This window comes from Leucoraja erinacea, chromosome 28, assembly GCF_028641065.1.
Source record: "Leucoraja erinacea ecotype New England chromosome 28, Leri_hhj_1, whole genome shotgun sequence".
Taxonomy (NCBI): Eukaryota; Metazoa; Chordata; class Chondrichthyes; order Rajiformes; family Rajidae; genus Leucoraja; species Leucoraja erinaceus.
The window spans coordinates 4,475,457-4,490,744 of NC_073404.1; the positions used below are offsets into that span (position 1 = coordinate 4,475,457).

At 44.9% G+C, this 15,288-nt stretch overlaps 1 protein-coding gene across 2 annotated transcripts in view; it reads right to left on the reverse strand.

Annotated features, from left to right (window-relative positions):
* Positions 1-11,651, reverse strand: part of akap10 (A kinase (PRKA) anchor protein 10) — a 113,044-nt gene extending 101,393 nt beyond the window's left edge. For both annotated transcript variants that reach the window (XM_055657557.1, XM_055657556.1), the window contains exon 1: positions 11,482-11,651. In XM_055657557.1, coding sequence (XP_055513532.1) covers positions 11,482-11,503 — 22 coding nt within the window. In that variant the 5' untranslated portion in view covers positions 11,504-11,651. The remainder of the gene's footprint in view (positions 1-11,481) is intronic.
* Positions 11,652-15,288: the final 3,637 nt, after the last annotated feature.

The window sequence follows — 15,288 nt, forward strand, 5'->3', positions numbered from 1 at the left end:
TCACATGCAGATTGAGGACATTGGCATCAGGTTCGGCACAAACAATGAACTAATTCTGCCCCTAGAACTTATAAACCTATGAGCATGAAGGTGGTATTGGAAGTTCCACAATACTTAGATGAATTTCAATCAAAGGCAGAAGTCTACCTCAGTAATAACTGCACAGCCGTCAAATTGTATGGAAATACATGCATGACATGCCATGCAAATACATACTTATTACTTCAGGATAAAAACAACTCTAGACCCTGGGGTCTTCAGTAATAACATAAGGTGAGCAAAAGGCCATTTAGTAGAAAAGGCTCATTGTAAGCACCTATAATAATTAATGACACAAGATATAGAGGCATGGGTAAAACTGGTAAAAGGCAAGATCCCACATAGAAACAATTCTTTATATAAACAGTGATCATACATTCAAACAGGTTTATAAGTAGGATGCTGGAGACAGACTGACAACTGAAAATGATGAGCAAGGTAAAAATAGATACAAATTGCTGGATCCAGCATTTTCTGTTTCTATTTTACTGGAACAGTACTAGGATTGATAGTCTAGAAGTAAGACACAAATTGCTGGAGTAAATCAGGCAGCATCTCTGGAGAAAAGGAATAGGTGACGTTTTGTGTCAAGACCCTTCTTCAGATTGAGAGTCAGGAGAGACCTAACTCTGAGTTACTGCACCATTTTGTGTCTATCTTCGGTGTAAACAAGCATCTGCAGTTCTTCCAACACACGAGTAAGGAAATGTGACAGGGAGAAATCCCAATATTGGATTCAGAACTGGCATACTCATAGAGATAGAAGGCTGAGGTGGAAGGAGTTTTATTCTGGCTGGAGGACTGTGACAAGTGGAGTTCCACAGGCATCTGTGGCTAAGGGGATCAGGGGGTATGGAGAGAAGGCAGGTACGGGATACTGAGTTGGATGATCAGCCATGATCATATTGAATGGTGGTGCAGGCTCGAAGGGCCGAATGGCCTACTCCTGCACCTACTTTCTATGTTTCTATCAGACCTCTGTTGTTTGCGATATATACAAACAACTTGGGCGTAAATGTAGATGGGTTGGTTAATAAGTTTGAGAACAGCACCAAAATTGATGAAGTTGTGGACTGTGAGGAAGGCTGTCAAAGCATACAGCCGGAATATAGATCGGCAACAGAAACGGGCGGAGAAATGGCAGATGGGAGTTTAATCCAAGCAAGTGTGAGGTGTTGCACTTTGGGAGGATGAATGCAGAGGGAACGTATGTGGTTAATGGCAATTTTCTTGCATCTGCACTGGATGAAAAGCAAAGTGCTTCAATAATAGAGGTTTATAACACATTCAAAAACACCCAAAACAGATTTCCCCCCAAATGACAAGGTCACTATTTGCCATTTACACCTCATAGAAAACATTTGCTAATAAGATATGTCAGCATTCAAGTATATTCATGTTCAGGAACTTGGGAACCGAGGTTAGGTGTTTTACCCCACCACAGTAATAACATCAGTACTGCAGATTACAATCTTCTGACCTAGTTGTTTATAGCCATCTAAGCAAATTCATGCAAATTAATACTGACAATCGCCTTCATTGTCTAAAATTGAACAATTCTATCTATTATGTTCCATATTTTCGGCTTGAATTATCTACCCATCATAGAATTTACAATGACAAGTTTCGCAACAAGGTCATCTTGGACTATATTTATGAAGCATCTGCCTTGAGCAGTTCTACGTCATTTCATCACCACTCAGATGCAGAGCATTTGTGTGCTATCGTAGGGAACCGATTTCATAACAGCACAGGAAAGTCAAGGACACTAAAATGACCACTATAGCACAGAAGCTAATCCTTCTGCTTTAATCCTGTTTAATATATCGTACCAATTACATATCACATTTCAAATTAAAATAATATATAAAATTCAATTTACTTAATATGTAGCGATAGTTTTGACTTCGATTTGCGATACTCATTTTAAGCCGAGCTTCGTATAATATAGTCATACGGTGTGGTAAAGGGCCCTTCAGCCAAACTTGCCCACGCTAACTAACTACACTAGTCTACGCAAGTCCAACCTGCCTGTGTTGGCCCATATCCCTCTAAACCGATCCTATCCATGTGCCAGTCAAAATGTCTCTTAAACGTGATAATATACCCGCAAGTTATGATAGTACAGGTGCACAACCTTTTAAAACCGAAAAGCTCCGAAAACCGGACATTTTTTCCAGGATGTCGTCTGCACACCAAAGCTCGCGTTTGGCGCCAGACTTGACCCGAAACGAACCACGGTCAACCCAGGTCTGTACTACTGTAGCGGCTGCCTCCTCCCTGGAGACCGGGGAGACACTTAAACATCTGTAAATTATTGCTTAAATGTTAGTCAGTTAGTTTGGAGGGCTTTTATGGAAGGGGGGGGGGGGGGGGGGGGGGGGGGGGGGGGGGGGGGGGGGGGGGGTGAAGGGGGGGGGGGGGGGGTGAAACTTTAATTCTTAGTCCCCTACCTGGTCGGAGAGGCGGGGAGTGGGCAATGCCTTACCGGGTCGCCGTGCAGTAAGCTCCGGAGCGCTGTGGCCGCCGACTCCCAACATCGCGGAGCTGGGGCTGCGGGCGTCTGGCCGCAGGACGCGCTGGATTTGGAGTGCCACGCAGCTAGGGTAGAGTTGGCCGGGGTCGGAGCTCCAACCGGCGCCGCCCACGGCCAGACGCCCGCAGCCCCAGCTCTGCGATGTTGGGAGTCGGCGGCCACAGCGCTCCGGAGCTTACTGCACGGCCCCCCGCCCGCGCTACCTACCTAATCTACGCTAAAAATCTTCCATTCCGAAATCAGAAAGATTCCGAAATCCGAGAAGTGTTTGGTCCCAAGGCTTTCGGATAAAAGGTTGTGTACCTGTACCTGCAAATATCTGGTACTTTAAAGTCTTCTATTCACTGGTTTCTCTCCTCCTGTTCTGCTTGAGATTCTGGAGGTCGGATCATTACTTTATCAGTAGGATTTGTCCGTGTAACATCTCTCTAGATTTTAAATCATTGCTAAACATGATGACACACACCAAGTGTGATCCCTCCTCCTGAATGTTTATGATAATACTGTAGGGAAGCAGATCATCCACTTGTTTGACTACATTAAAACGCACTGTGTAAACGTAGGAAATTGTCATAGTCATAGCGTGAAACAGGCCCTCCAGCATAGTTTGCCCACACCGACCAACATGTCACATCTGCATGCGTTTAGCCCATATTCCTCCAAACCTGTCTTATCATGTACCTGTCCAAATGTTTATTAAACATTGCGATACTACCTGCCTCAACTACCTTCTCCATACACCCACCATCCTCCATACGGCAGCTCGATCGTTACACCCACCATCCTCTGTGAAAAAGTTACCCCAGATTCCTATTAAATCTTTCCCCCCTCACCTTAAACCTATGTTCTCTAGCTCTTGATTCCCCAACTCTGGACAAGGCACTCTTGTATTCTATTCCTCTCATGATGTTGTACACCTCTATAAGATCATCCCTCATCCTCCTGCACTCCAAGGAGTCCGAGCCTGCTCAACCTCTCCCTGTAGCTTAGGCCCAGGAGTCCTGGCAACATCCTCATAAATCCTCTCTGCGCCCTTTTCAGCTTGGAATATAGATAATTGTTTTCCATTGAAGGCTCCCAGAAATTTTAGACATGGAACCAGGACCTATCTAAGATCTTCCATGGATATAAAACTCAATGCAAACTTCTTTATTTAATGGCCACACATTGGGTAGAACGCTGAAGAGATACTTGACCCATAAAATATATTTACTGCCCTTGCAAAGATTTTTGATACTGCCACTTCCATTAAAGCAATGGCATAAAACAACATATATTCCGTTCTCTAGAATGGAGCCCAAACCATAACTTTCAGATAGGAGCATGGTACATAAATCAACTGAGCCACACGTAACCAGAAAGATCAAAAGCAATCAGAAATTCTTCTAGGTGCCACCAAGTTGCTTTTCAATGCAGAAATTCAATAAATATACTGCATATAAATAATGTTCACAGAGATTGAGATACTTGAGTTCTTAGAGACAGGGCATGTTTCCCTGCAAATAGCATTAGAGTTTAGAAATACAGCATGGAAACAGGGCCTTTGGCCCACCAAGTCCATACCGATCAGCGGTCAACCCATACACTCGTTTTTATACTAGGGACAATTTACAGAAGCCAAATAACCTACAAACCTGCACGTCTTTGGAATATGGGAGGAAACTGGAGCATCCGGGGGACACCCAGGCAGTCACAGGGAGAACATGCAAACTCCGAACAGACAGCACCGGTAGGCAGGATCTAATCCGGGTCTCCAGGTGCTGTGACGCAGCAACTCTACTGCTGAGCCACTATACTTTGATTGAGGTGGTTGTTGACTTTGCTCAATGCAAATAAGCTGCTACACTTCCTATGCAACTATGGCCATGCTTCCAAAGTATTTTATTCACCACAATATGCTAGATAAATGGGAATCTTTCTTTTGGAGAAGAGAGAATCATCTTAAGAGCAAAGTCAGCAGCAATAACTTAAAAATAAATGGAGTCTCATCTTACAAAGATCGTAAGCACATTGATGAATACCGACGGCTGTTGATGCCTTCTGTTCACTTGTCCTCCCTCACAAATTAAAATATATTTCACATTATTTTACAGAAAAGTGCTAGATTATGCGTTTATGTTTGCATATTGACTATATTATGATTGAAGAAATCAATCCTTACGGGCAAAGGGATAACCCAATCTAAAAACAATGTTTTTAAATTATTTGTGTCACAAATATATTGCTTGTGATGAGTAAGAATTTTAAGTCATATCACTTTTACATCTAGGTAGACTATAGTCTATGCTGTCCTATTTTAGTTTAAAGATACAAAGTGGAAACAGGTCCTTTAGACCCACCAAGTCTGCACCGACCAATGATCCCTGTATACTCGCTCTATACTACACAATAGGGACAATTTACGAACTTTACCAAAGCCAATTAACCTACAAAACTGTACGTCTTTGGGCAGTGGGAGGAAACCGGTGCACCCGGAGAGCGTACAAACTCTATACAGACAGCAACCATAATCAGGATAAAACCCGGCTCCCTGGCGCTGTAAAGAGTCAGCTCTCTGCTGAAGTTCTGTGCCACCGCTAAACGTTGTCCATTAACATTTTGTTTTCTCAAGAGGATTTATCAGGCAGGTTTTCATTCTTTCAAGTCCATTCTACGTGGTTAATTCATTCCTGCATGACTATGATTCCACGAATTAGCTCCTATTAAGTACCACTGCATAAAAGGGAGCTTTGTGCCCTCAGTCAAAAACAAACAGCACATGCATGAGGTAATCAAAAGTGCTGGAGAAACTCAGCGGGTGCGGCAGCATCTATGGAGTGAAGGAAATAGCATGAGGTAATGTCAGATAGTCAATAGTCAGATGCCGTACGTTCCACAGATGTTCTGTGGGACTCTTTCACACAAAACCCTTTAAAATATTGGGCGTACAGTATGGGGTCCTAATTAAAGTCAATGGGCAGAACACAATTCTGCACGTGAAGCTGTGTATTTTTTTTTTTAATGGAAAATTCTGAATACCTGCAGGAATGTTAACATAAACAGAATCTGTAAAAGGTGTTTTACAACCAGATAAAATGTGAAGGAAGGAGCCGCAGAAGCTGGTTTAAGCCAAAGATAGACACAAAAAATTGGAATACACTGAAGAAGGATCTCAACCTGAAACGTCACCTATTGCTTTTCTCCAGAGATGCTGTTTGACCCACTGAGTTACTACAGCTTTTTGTGTCTATCTTTGGTTACAACCAGATAAATTCTTCAAAAGTGAAGAGAGAGATCTAGGGATTAATTTCAATGGGCAACACTTTCAGAGAGCAGATAAATATGAGGAGCAGAAGAAAAGACATTGACCAAGTATTTCATCCTATCCTGGGGGCATGTTTCACATTAATACTAATCACCCATACTTTTGACAACTATCATGAGTGATGATTAAAAGCTTGGTTAAAGAACAATATTTTAATGTGTCTCAGTCTATCTTTAATCAAACTTTTATGGACTTGCAATAAAAATTATTCCCTTTATCCTGTATTTGTATACATGGGCAACTTAATTGTCATCATGTATAGTTTTTCCGCTGACTAGATAGCACGCAACAAAAAAGCTTTTCACTGTACCTCGGCACATGTAACAATTAACAATAAACTTCAGACTGAAGAAGGCTCTCGACCCAAAACGACACATTTTCCTTCGCTCCATAGATGCTGCCTCACCCGCTGAGTTTCTCCAGCATTTTTATCTACCTTCAATTTTTCCAGCATTTGCACTTCCTTCTTAAACATATAGCTGTAGGTTTCAGCAATACACAAAGTCAAATAGGGTGAGGCTGACCATGTTACAAAGCCTGAAGTCAGCACTCTCTTGAGAGTCCAGATAAATGGTCGGTTAGCACAGATAACAAATTTACAGTGACTTAAAATTCCCAGAATTAATTATTGCTAATACGGCCAGTGTTGTAATGTAGGCAGATTTGGTCATCTTAGAGTCATAGTCAGTAGTCATACAGTGTGGAAACAGGCCCTTTGGCCCAACTTGTCCACACTAACCAACATGTCCCACCTGCCGGCATTTGGCCCACATCCTTTCCTTTCCATGTACCTATAAAAATATTTCTTAAACATTGCGATACTACCTGCCTCAACTACCTCCTCTGGCAGTTCGGTCCATGCACGCCAGATGCTTACCTGAAAACATGCCCAATTTTACAGTTACATTTCTGAATCACCTGATCGGGCCTTGAAATAGTAGTAATGAAAATTCACTCTTCAAAGTCACTAATGACATCCTGTAACGAACGTCATCTCCTCCTTCCTGTTCTCACTGGTGGTAAGGCCACGTTTGGAGTAATTATTCCGTTTTGGGCACCCTGCTATAGGAAGGATGTTCAGCTGAAAAGAGTGAAGAGACGATTTACAAGGATGTTGCCTGGATTTGAGAGACTGGGCTATAGGGAGAGGTTGGGCAGGCTAGTATTTTATACCTTGGAATGCAGGAGGATGAGGGCTAATCTTATAGTGTATACAATCACGAGGGGAATAGATAGGGTAAATGCAGTCTTTTATCTAGAATAGGGGAATCAAATACCAGGGAACATAGGTTTAAGGTGACAGGGGAAAGAGCCTGAGTGGCAACTTTTTCACACAGGCAGTGGATGGTATATGGAATGAGCTGCCAGAGGAGGTAGTTGAGACAGGAATTATAACACCATTTAAAAGGCTTTTGTCTAGGTACATGGATAGAAAATGTTTAGAGGGGTATAGGCCAAACTAGGGCAGGTGGGACTAGTGTAGATGGGGCATCTTGGTCGGCATGGGCAAGTTGGGCAGAAGGATCTGTTTCCGTGCTGTATGACTCTAACTTGCCTGAAGCCATTGACTTGATGAAGATAGATACAAAGTGCTGGAGTAACCCAGTGGGTCAGACAGCATCTCTGAAGAAAAAGGAAGAGTGACGTTTCAGGTCGGAACCTGTCGTCAGAGCACAACAACATCCACAGATAAGCAATACGGTGGGATTGCTTCTGCTTACACCCATTCTTATCTACCCGGTTATAGCGAGAAACCCAGCTTATCTAGTTTATCTCCCCGTGGCTGTAGCTTTATCCGTCTGCCTCATCTGCAGGCTGCCCCCTTTGCAGCTTTATCCAAATGCACCAGTCTCCACATGTATGCTGACAATACCCATCAATACCTCAGCCTCTCCTCCTCTGATCTTACTTCCTCCCCAATTATGTGTCAATACTTTGTGGACATTAGCACCAAAGATCCTATAGCAAGCAAGATAGATCACTCGACGAAAAATACATAGTACGGTCATGGGCAGATTCATGGGTAATTTTCGGCCCCATTTCTGTAACCGGCTTCCATCTCCGCACCAAAGATCCCATAGGATACTAGTGCGGAGACAGAAACCGGTTACGGAAACATCCTCGTAAAAATAAAAGTTTTCTGGGAAAAATCTTCTCCTCATTTTCAGAATTATGATTTATTAACACAAACTGTTCCCCCGCAAAGCTGATTACACTGCGAGTCGGGTCAGATCTGGTTACTGAAATGAATGAAAAAAAGGCACATGTTCGGCTCCGTTGCGTACTACACGTCAGCCCATTGCATTTAGAAGGAGTGGTCTATCTTGTTTGCTATAGGATCTTTGATTAGCACTAGATGAAAACATAGAACATAGAACAGTAGAACACGGGGACGGCCCCTTCGGCCCACAATATTTGCGCTGAACATGACGCCAAGTTAAACTGATCTAATTTCCCTATACACGATCCATATCCACTTCCATGCACCTACCCAAAAGCCTCTGAAATGCCACTGTCGTATCTGCCTCCACCACCACTCCTGGCAATGTGTCCAGGCCCCCACCACTCTCTGCATAAAAAATATTTCCATTAAACTTTCCCCCTCTCACCATAACTTTGTCCTCTAGTATTGGGCATTTCTACCCTGGGAAAAAGCTGCCAACTGTCTACCCTAGCTCAAGATTTTATATACCACTATCAGGTCACCCCACAATCTCTGACGCTCCAGAGAAAATATAATTCATTTTAATCTGATATAATAAGTTTAGTATTCTTAACCAAGCATTGTAAAACCTGAAGATAGACAAAATGCTGGAGTAACTCAGCGGGGTAGGCAGCATATCTGAAGCCTGAAGAAGGGTCTCGACCTGAAACATCACCTATTCCTTCTCTCCAGGGATGCTGCCTGTCTCGCTGAGTTACTCCAGCATTTTGTGTTTATCTTGGGCGTAAACCAGCATCTGCAATTTCTTCCTACACATTGTAAAACCTGAAGCTGAACTCCAACATAACCTCTGTTTCTAACCACCCCTTCCATCCCTTTCTCTGGCAATGCTTGAGGCCCAAAAAGTCTGTTCACAAGCGTCGTGCCATGAATGATCCAAAGGTGAGCTGCAGACCTTTCTGCAGACCTGTCTCCTCAGATCCTGGTGAACTTCTACCGCTGCACCATCGAGAGCATCCTTACCAACTGCATCACAGTATGGTATGGCAACTGCTCTGTCTCCGACCGGAAGGCATTGCAGAGGGTGGTGAAAATTGCCCAACGCATCACCGGTTCCTCGCTCCCCTCCATTGAGTCTGTCCAAAGCAAGCGCTGTGTCTGCGGAGGGCGCTCAGCATCGCCAAGGACGGCTCTCACCCCAACCATGGACTGTTTACCCTCTTACCATCCGGGAGGCGCTACAGGTCTCTCCGTTGCCGAACCAGCAGGTCGAGGAACAGCTTCTTTCCGGCGGCTGTCACTCTACTCAACAACGTACCTCGGTGACTGCCAATCACCACCCCCCCCCCCCCCGGACACTTATTATTATTTATTCAAATCGTTTGCTATGTCGCTCTTCCAGGGAGATGCTAAATGCATTTCGTTGTCTCTGTACTGTACACTGACAATGACAATTAAAATTGAATCTGAATCTGAGACCACATTTCCATGACCTCACAATATTTCAATGTGTACTTCCATAATATCACCAGGGCAGTGCAGTGACTCGGCTAATGGAGCAGCTGCCTCACGTCTCAAGTGACCTAGGTCCATCCTGACCTCTGGGGTTGTGTGCATGGAGTTTGAAGATTCTCCCTGAGCCAACATATAGGTTTCCCCCAGGTGCTCCAGTTTCCTCTCACATCTTAAATATGTGCGGGTCAGTAGGTTGATTAGCCACTGTTAATTTCCCCTCGTGTGGAACTGAGTGAATGTTTAAGAAACATTTAGACAGATGCATGGATAGAATAGGATTAGAGGGATATGGGTTAAAAGCAAGCAGGTGGGACTAGTGTAGATGGGGCTTGTTGGTGGGGTGGAAGATTGCAACCTTCACGTGGTCCACCCTGCTTCGACGAATGCAATCAACCCGGCATGCACAATCAAATAAGATCAAAGAACAAGTTTAGGCCGTGCACACCATATGCAAGAAGAAGAAGGCTTGTTGGTTGGTGTGGGCAAATAAGAGCCTGTTTCCACACTGTCTGACTCTATGGCTCCATGACAATGACAATGACAATGAGTGAATCTGGAAGAGTTGATGGGAATGTTGGATTAGTGTAAATGAGTGCATGATGGTTCAGCATAGAGCCAGTGCGCCAAAGGGCCTGTTTCTGAGCTGTATGACTCTGTCACCTCATCGATTGCTTAAACCCTCATCAGCACCTTTGTCATCGGTCAATTTTACACTAGCCTCTTCCAAGATGTCAAGATTGTTTTATTGTTAGATGTCCCAAACAGAACAATGAAATTCTTACTCACAGCAGCACAACAGAATATGTAAACATAGTACTCTGTAAACACTATAATATTGCGCAGGTGAGGTAGGTAAATTGCACGAACAAGCAACCCACGCTTCATTTAACGTTTGTGCAATCCAGTCGTAAGGTTGGCCAAGTATTTTGTGACGTCCATAATCTGGCATCTTTACCCATTACATTCCCCTCAACCCACATCTTAAAGCCACAACGCCTTCATGTCACACACAATAATAAATGCTGTGAATTAAGCTGCAGCTGAGAACTTCAGACTTGTTGTGCTAATTTGGGGTCTTTTAAGTTAATTGATTTTTTTCTGTTTACTATGTTATCCATGAGTCTGAGTTTACAGGCCTATTTTGATGCTGCAAGTAAGAATGTCATTGGTTCATTTTCAGTACATAGGACAAATAAACACTCTTGAACTAAAGACAGACACAAAATATTGGAGTAACTCAACGGGACAGACAGCATCTCTGGATAGAAGGAATGGATGACATTTCGGGTCGAGACCCTTCTTCAAGACCCTTCACCCATTCCTTCGATTCTGAGATGCTGCCTGTCCCGCTGAGTAGCTCCAGCATTTTGTGTCTATCTTCGGTTTAAACCAGCATCTGCAGTTGAACTCTACTCTTGAACTAAATTCGGCCAATTAATCTGCACTACAACCGGATACCAATGTGACATCTGAGAGGGTTGAATCTGCAGGGCATGGGAGATATGGATCACGTGCAGGCAGGTGAGATTAGGTTATCTAACAACATGCAAGGCACAGACATTGTGGGCCGAAGGGTATATTCTTGTGCTGCACTGCTCCTGTGCTGTACTGCTCTATGTTCTAATACTAAGGCAGGGAGGGGGTCGCAGAGACCCCTTGAAGTTCCTGCTGTTGAAACGCTCGGGTTAGATGTCAATGCATCAATATTTGGAGGAATGCACGTTGCATCGGCAAGAATGCAACGGGGTGTCAGCAATATTGGAGAATAGGTCCGAGCTGAGATGGGGAGAGAGGGTGTCGCCTGTCTGCAGTAGAGGCAGGAGCAGTGGCCGGTTGCTGGAGGCCTAGCTCCCGCCAGCAGCAGGGCCTGCTCCTCCAACAGCACCAGCGCCGGCGCCGCCTCCCTCTCCCCTCTCCCCTTACCTTTTCGCCTAAAAAAGGACATGTTCGGGACCACGCAGGACACCGGCTCGCCGCTCTCTCAGTGCATGGCCGCCGGTGGCTCGGAGGTCTCTTCATTCATTACTCGAGAGGAGGAAGAGGGAACTGTCAAACCAACACTTCCTCCTCCTCATAATCCCGGTCCGCGGCCATCCTCCGAGCCGGGCCGAAGGTGAGCGATCAAGGCCGAGCAGAGCCGCGGGAGGCCGAGCCCAGCCGAATGGTGGCCGCTTAACGACGAGCGCAGCCGAAGGTGGCCGAGCTCAGCACAGCGCCGCCGAAGATGACCGAGTCCCAGTCCAGCCGAGTCGGCGGCGGCCGAGCCCAGCCCAACGTAGCCGAGCTCAGCGCAGCGCAGCGCCGCCGAGGATGACCGAGTCAGGCCCAGCCGAGTCAGGCGGCGGCCGAGCCCAGCCGAAGTTTAACGGTTGGCGATGAATGGAGCCGAGCGCGCGCCATCACGAGACCACTCGGCCCCTCGGCGGCGGGCGGAGGGACAAGGGACCCCGGACCCTGGTTAGTTGAATCCCCACATTTCCAATATACTTCCAAGCAAATATTACATTTTCAAGCACATCAGAGATTATCATCTATAGTGCTCATAAATAATTTATGTGAGAAGATGCTGTTGGGAGACACTGACTGTAACCATTACAAATGTAAAGACTTGGAAAGTTACTCCTGCTCTTTGTGTTAAGATGCAACACCTGTCCTATACTGTACCTCGTCCAAATCATGTTCATAAGTGATAGGAGCAGAATCAGGCCATTCGGCCCATCAAGTCTACTCCTGTGTCGGAAGGAACTGCAGATGCTGGTTTAAACCGAAGATAGTAACAAAAAGTTGGAGTGACTCAGCGGGACAAGCAGCATCACTTGGGGGGGAAGGAATGGGTGATGTTTCCGGTCAAGACCAGAAATGTCACCCATTCCTTCTCTCCAGTGATGCTGCTTGTCCCGCTGAGTCACTCCAGTTTTTTGTGGCTATCAAGTCTACTCCGCCATTCAATCATGGCTGATCTATCTCTCTCCTAACCCCATTCTCCTGCCTTCTCCCCGTAACCCATACGAATGAAACGATCCAGGGATCACGACAATCCTTTCAGGTGAGGCAGTGGTTCACTTGTATCTCCCCCAACCTCATCTACTGTATCCGCTGATCTTGGTGTGGACACCTATATATCGGTGAGGCCAAGTGGTAGACAGGGCGATTGTTTTGCTGAACACCTGCATTCAGTCCACCTTGGACGACATAATCTCCATGTTGCCAAACATTTTAACTCCCCTTCTGACTCCCATACTGACCTCTCTGTCCTGGGTCTTCTCCACTTTCTTGAGTGAGGCCATATGCAAATCGGAGGAACAGCATCTCATATCTCGCTTGAGCAGCTTACAACCCAGCGGTATGAATATTGATTTCTCTAATTTCAAGTATCCTCTGAATGTCCTCTCTTCCCACACCCTAGTTCCACTGTTTACATCCTTGTATACCCTGGTTATCACCTCTTCCCCAGGCAATGATGAGCCATTATGGGCTCCACCCTTCCTTGGTCATCTGTTGCTGGTCCATTTGTTCTGGTCTTTTTCAACCTCCTGTCCTCCTTCCCCACCACCCCACCATCCCCCAGTCCGAAGAGGTGTTCCAAACCGAAACGTCACATATTCCTTTTTTCCAGAGATGCTGCCTGACCTGCTGAGTTACTCCAGCACTTTGTGTCTATCTTTGGAATTTTAGATACTGTATTCTACACTGGGGTGTCATTCCCTAAAATGGTTCTTACACAGTATAGTTCACAACACTTACCAATGTTTTGCAATAAGGCCTATTACATTGCACACCTATCTTTTGATGGTAATGCAGAAAATGTTAGCGGTTGAGGCAATTATTTGTGGAAAGGGACTTGAACATTTATTTCTCCTGCCACAGATGCTGCCTGACTCTCTGAGGCTCCCTGACTCTCCAGCATCTTTTGCTCTTTCTTTCAGATTACCAGCACTGACTGTTTTTTATTTGTTTTCAAGGTTTCAAGGTCAGTTTATTGTTACATGAGTGGCGCCACCTGGTCGGCACTAGGACTGTCAGGGTCACGTGACTGTATTTGGTGGGAAGAAGTCGTCACGTGGTTGAGGTGTGTGCCCTGGTATATAGTCAGAACTCTGGGAGAACCCTCCCCAGTCGCATGTGTGCTGTTCTCTGTATTACTTAATAAAGATTAATTTTGATTCACAACGCATGGCTCGTTATACATGTACCAATTAAGGTACATTGAAATTTGAGTTTAACATTTAATATCCGATTCATAAATGAAAATGTACATTTAAATAATATTATTACGTAGGTACATTGTATAAGTAATATTTGCTTTCAGAGATAATTAGAGTTATGCGCCACAGAAACAGGCCGTTTAGCTTGTCTATGCCAACTAAGGTGCGAATTCTGCATTTGGCCCATATCAATCTATCCCTTTGCTATCCATTTATCTATATAACTAAAAGTCTCATCTTGACCACTTCCTGTCTGTGCTGTACATTGATTTTAGAAAAAACACTATATCGTTATGATTTTTGGCCATTTACTCACAGTCCTCCTCCGCTGAAGCAGCCCTGAGGATTTTTCCGATCGATGAAAAATAAAAAAAGTTATGAGTGTTTAAAAAATCTTGAGATCAGCTGATTGGTCCTCTCGCCTGTCAATCACCATGATGACGTAAAGCCCCTTCCAGGGGGAGGACAGGACTATAAAACCCCCGGATGCCTGGACATGAGTCAGTCACTGAAAGATCGCGAGGGAGAGGCCACAACTCTGATTCTGCTGTGTCCACCCTTTATGAGCTTTATGTGGTTAACCCTTAATGTGCTTACAATAAATGATTTGTTAGCCCTTAATGAAATGAAGTGAGTTGTTTGGCCTGCCCTGTGCTTGAAATTGAAATGGAAATTGAAATGAAATTAGTTGTTTGGCCTGCCCTGTGCTTTTGCTTTGCCTTTGCTTTGCTTGACCTCACCTGAAATGAAAGCAAATGGATTGTATTGTTGACTGGCCCCTTCTGCCCTGTGCTTTTGCATTTGCTTTTGCTTTTGCTTTGCTTTGCTTGAGCTCGCCTGAAATGAAAACAAATGGATTGTATTGTTGGCTGGCCCTGCCTGCCCTGTGATTTTGCTTTGGCTTTGCCTTTGCTTTGCTTGACCTCACCTGAAATTAAAGCAAATGGATTGTATTGTTGGCCCTGCCTGCCCTGTGCTTGACTTGACATGAAATGGATTGTTGGCCCTGCACTGTACTTGCTTGACCCACACACCCCCCCCTAGCGCTCCCCCCCCCCCCCCCCCCCCCCCCCCCCCCCCCCCCCCCCCCCACTGGCCACCAATATTGGAATCGGTGGAGAAGTGGAATATTGCGTCGGGGGACCAGCCCTCCCGTGTGAACCTGGGACCCAATGAGTCCCACTTAGTCTAGTATTTTTAAAATGTGATTGTACCTACCTCTACTATCTCTTCTAACACCTAATACCCTCTGCAGTCTGTGTGGAAAAAAAACTTGCCCCTCAGATTGCCTTTAAATATTTCCCCTCAAACCAATATATCCAGTTTTCACAAACCAATATATCCAGACTACCTACCCCTCGCGGAACGACTGTGACTATCTACCCTATCTATGCCCCTCATATTTTTATAAGCTTCTATAAAGGCAGTCCTCAATGAGAACATTCTCAACATATCCAATCTCCCCATGTAACTAAAGCCCTCCATTTCAGGCAACATCCTGGTGAATCTCTTCTGCATCCTGAAT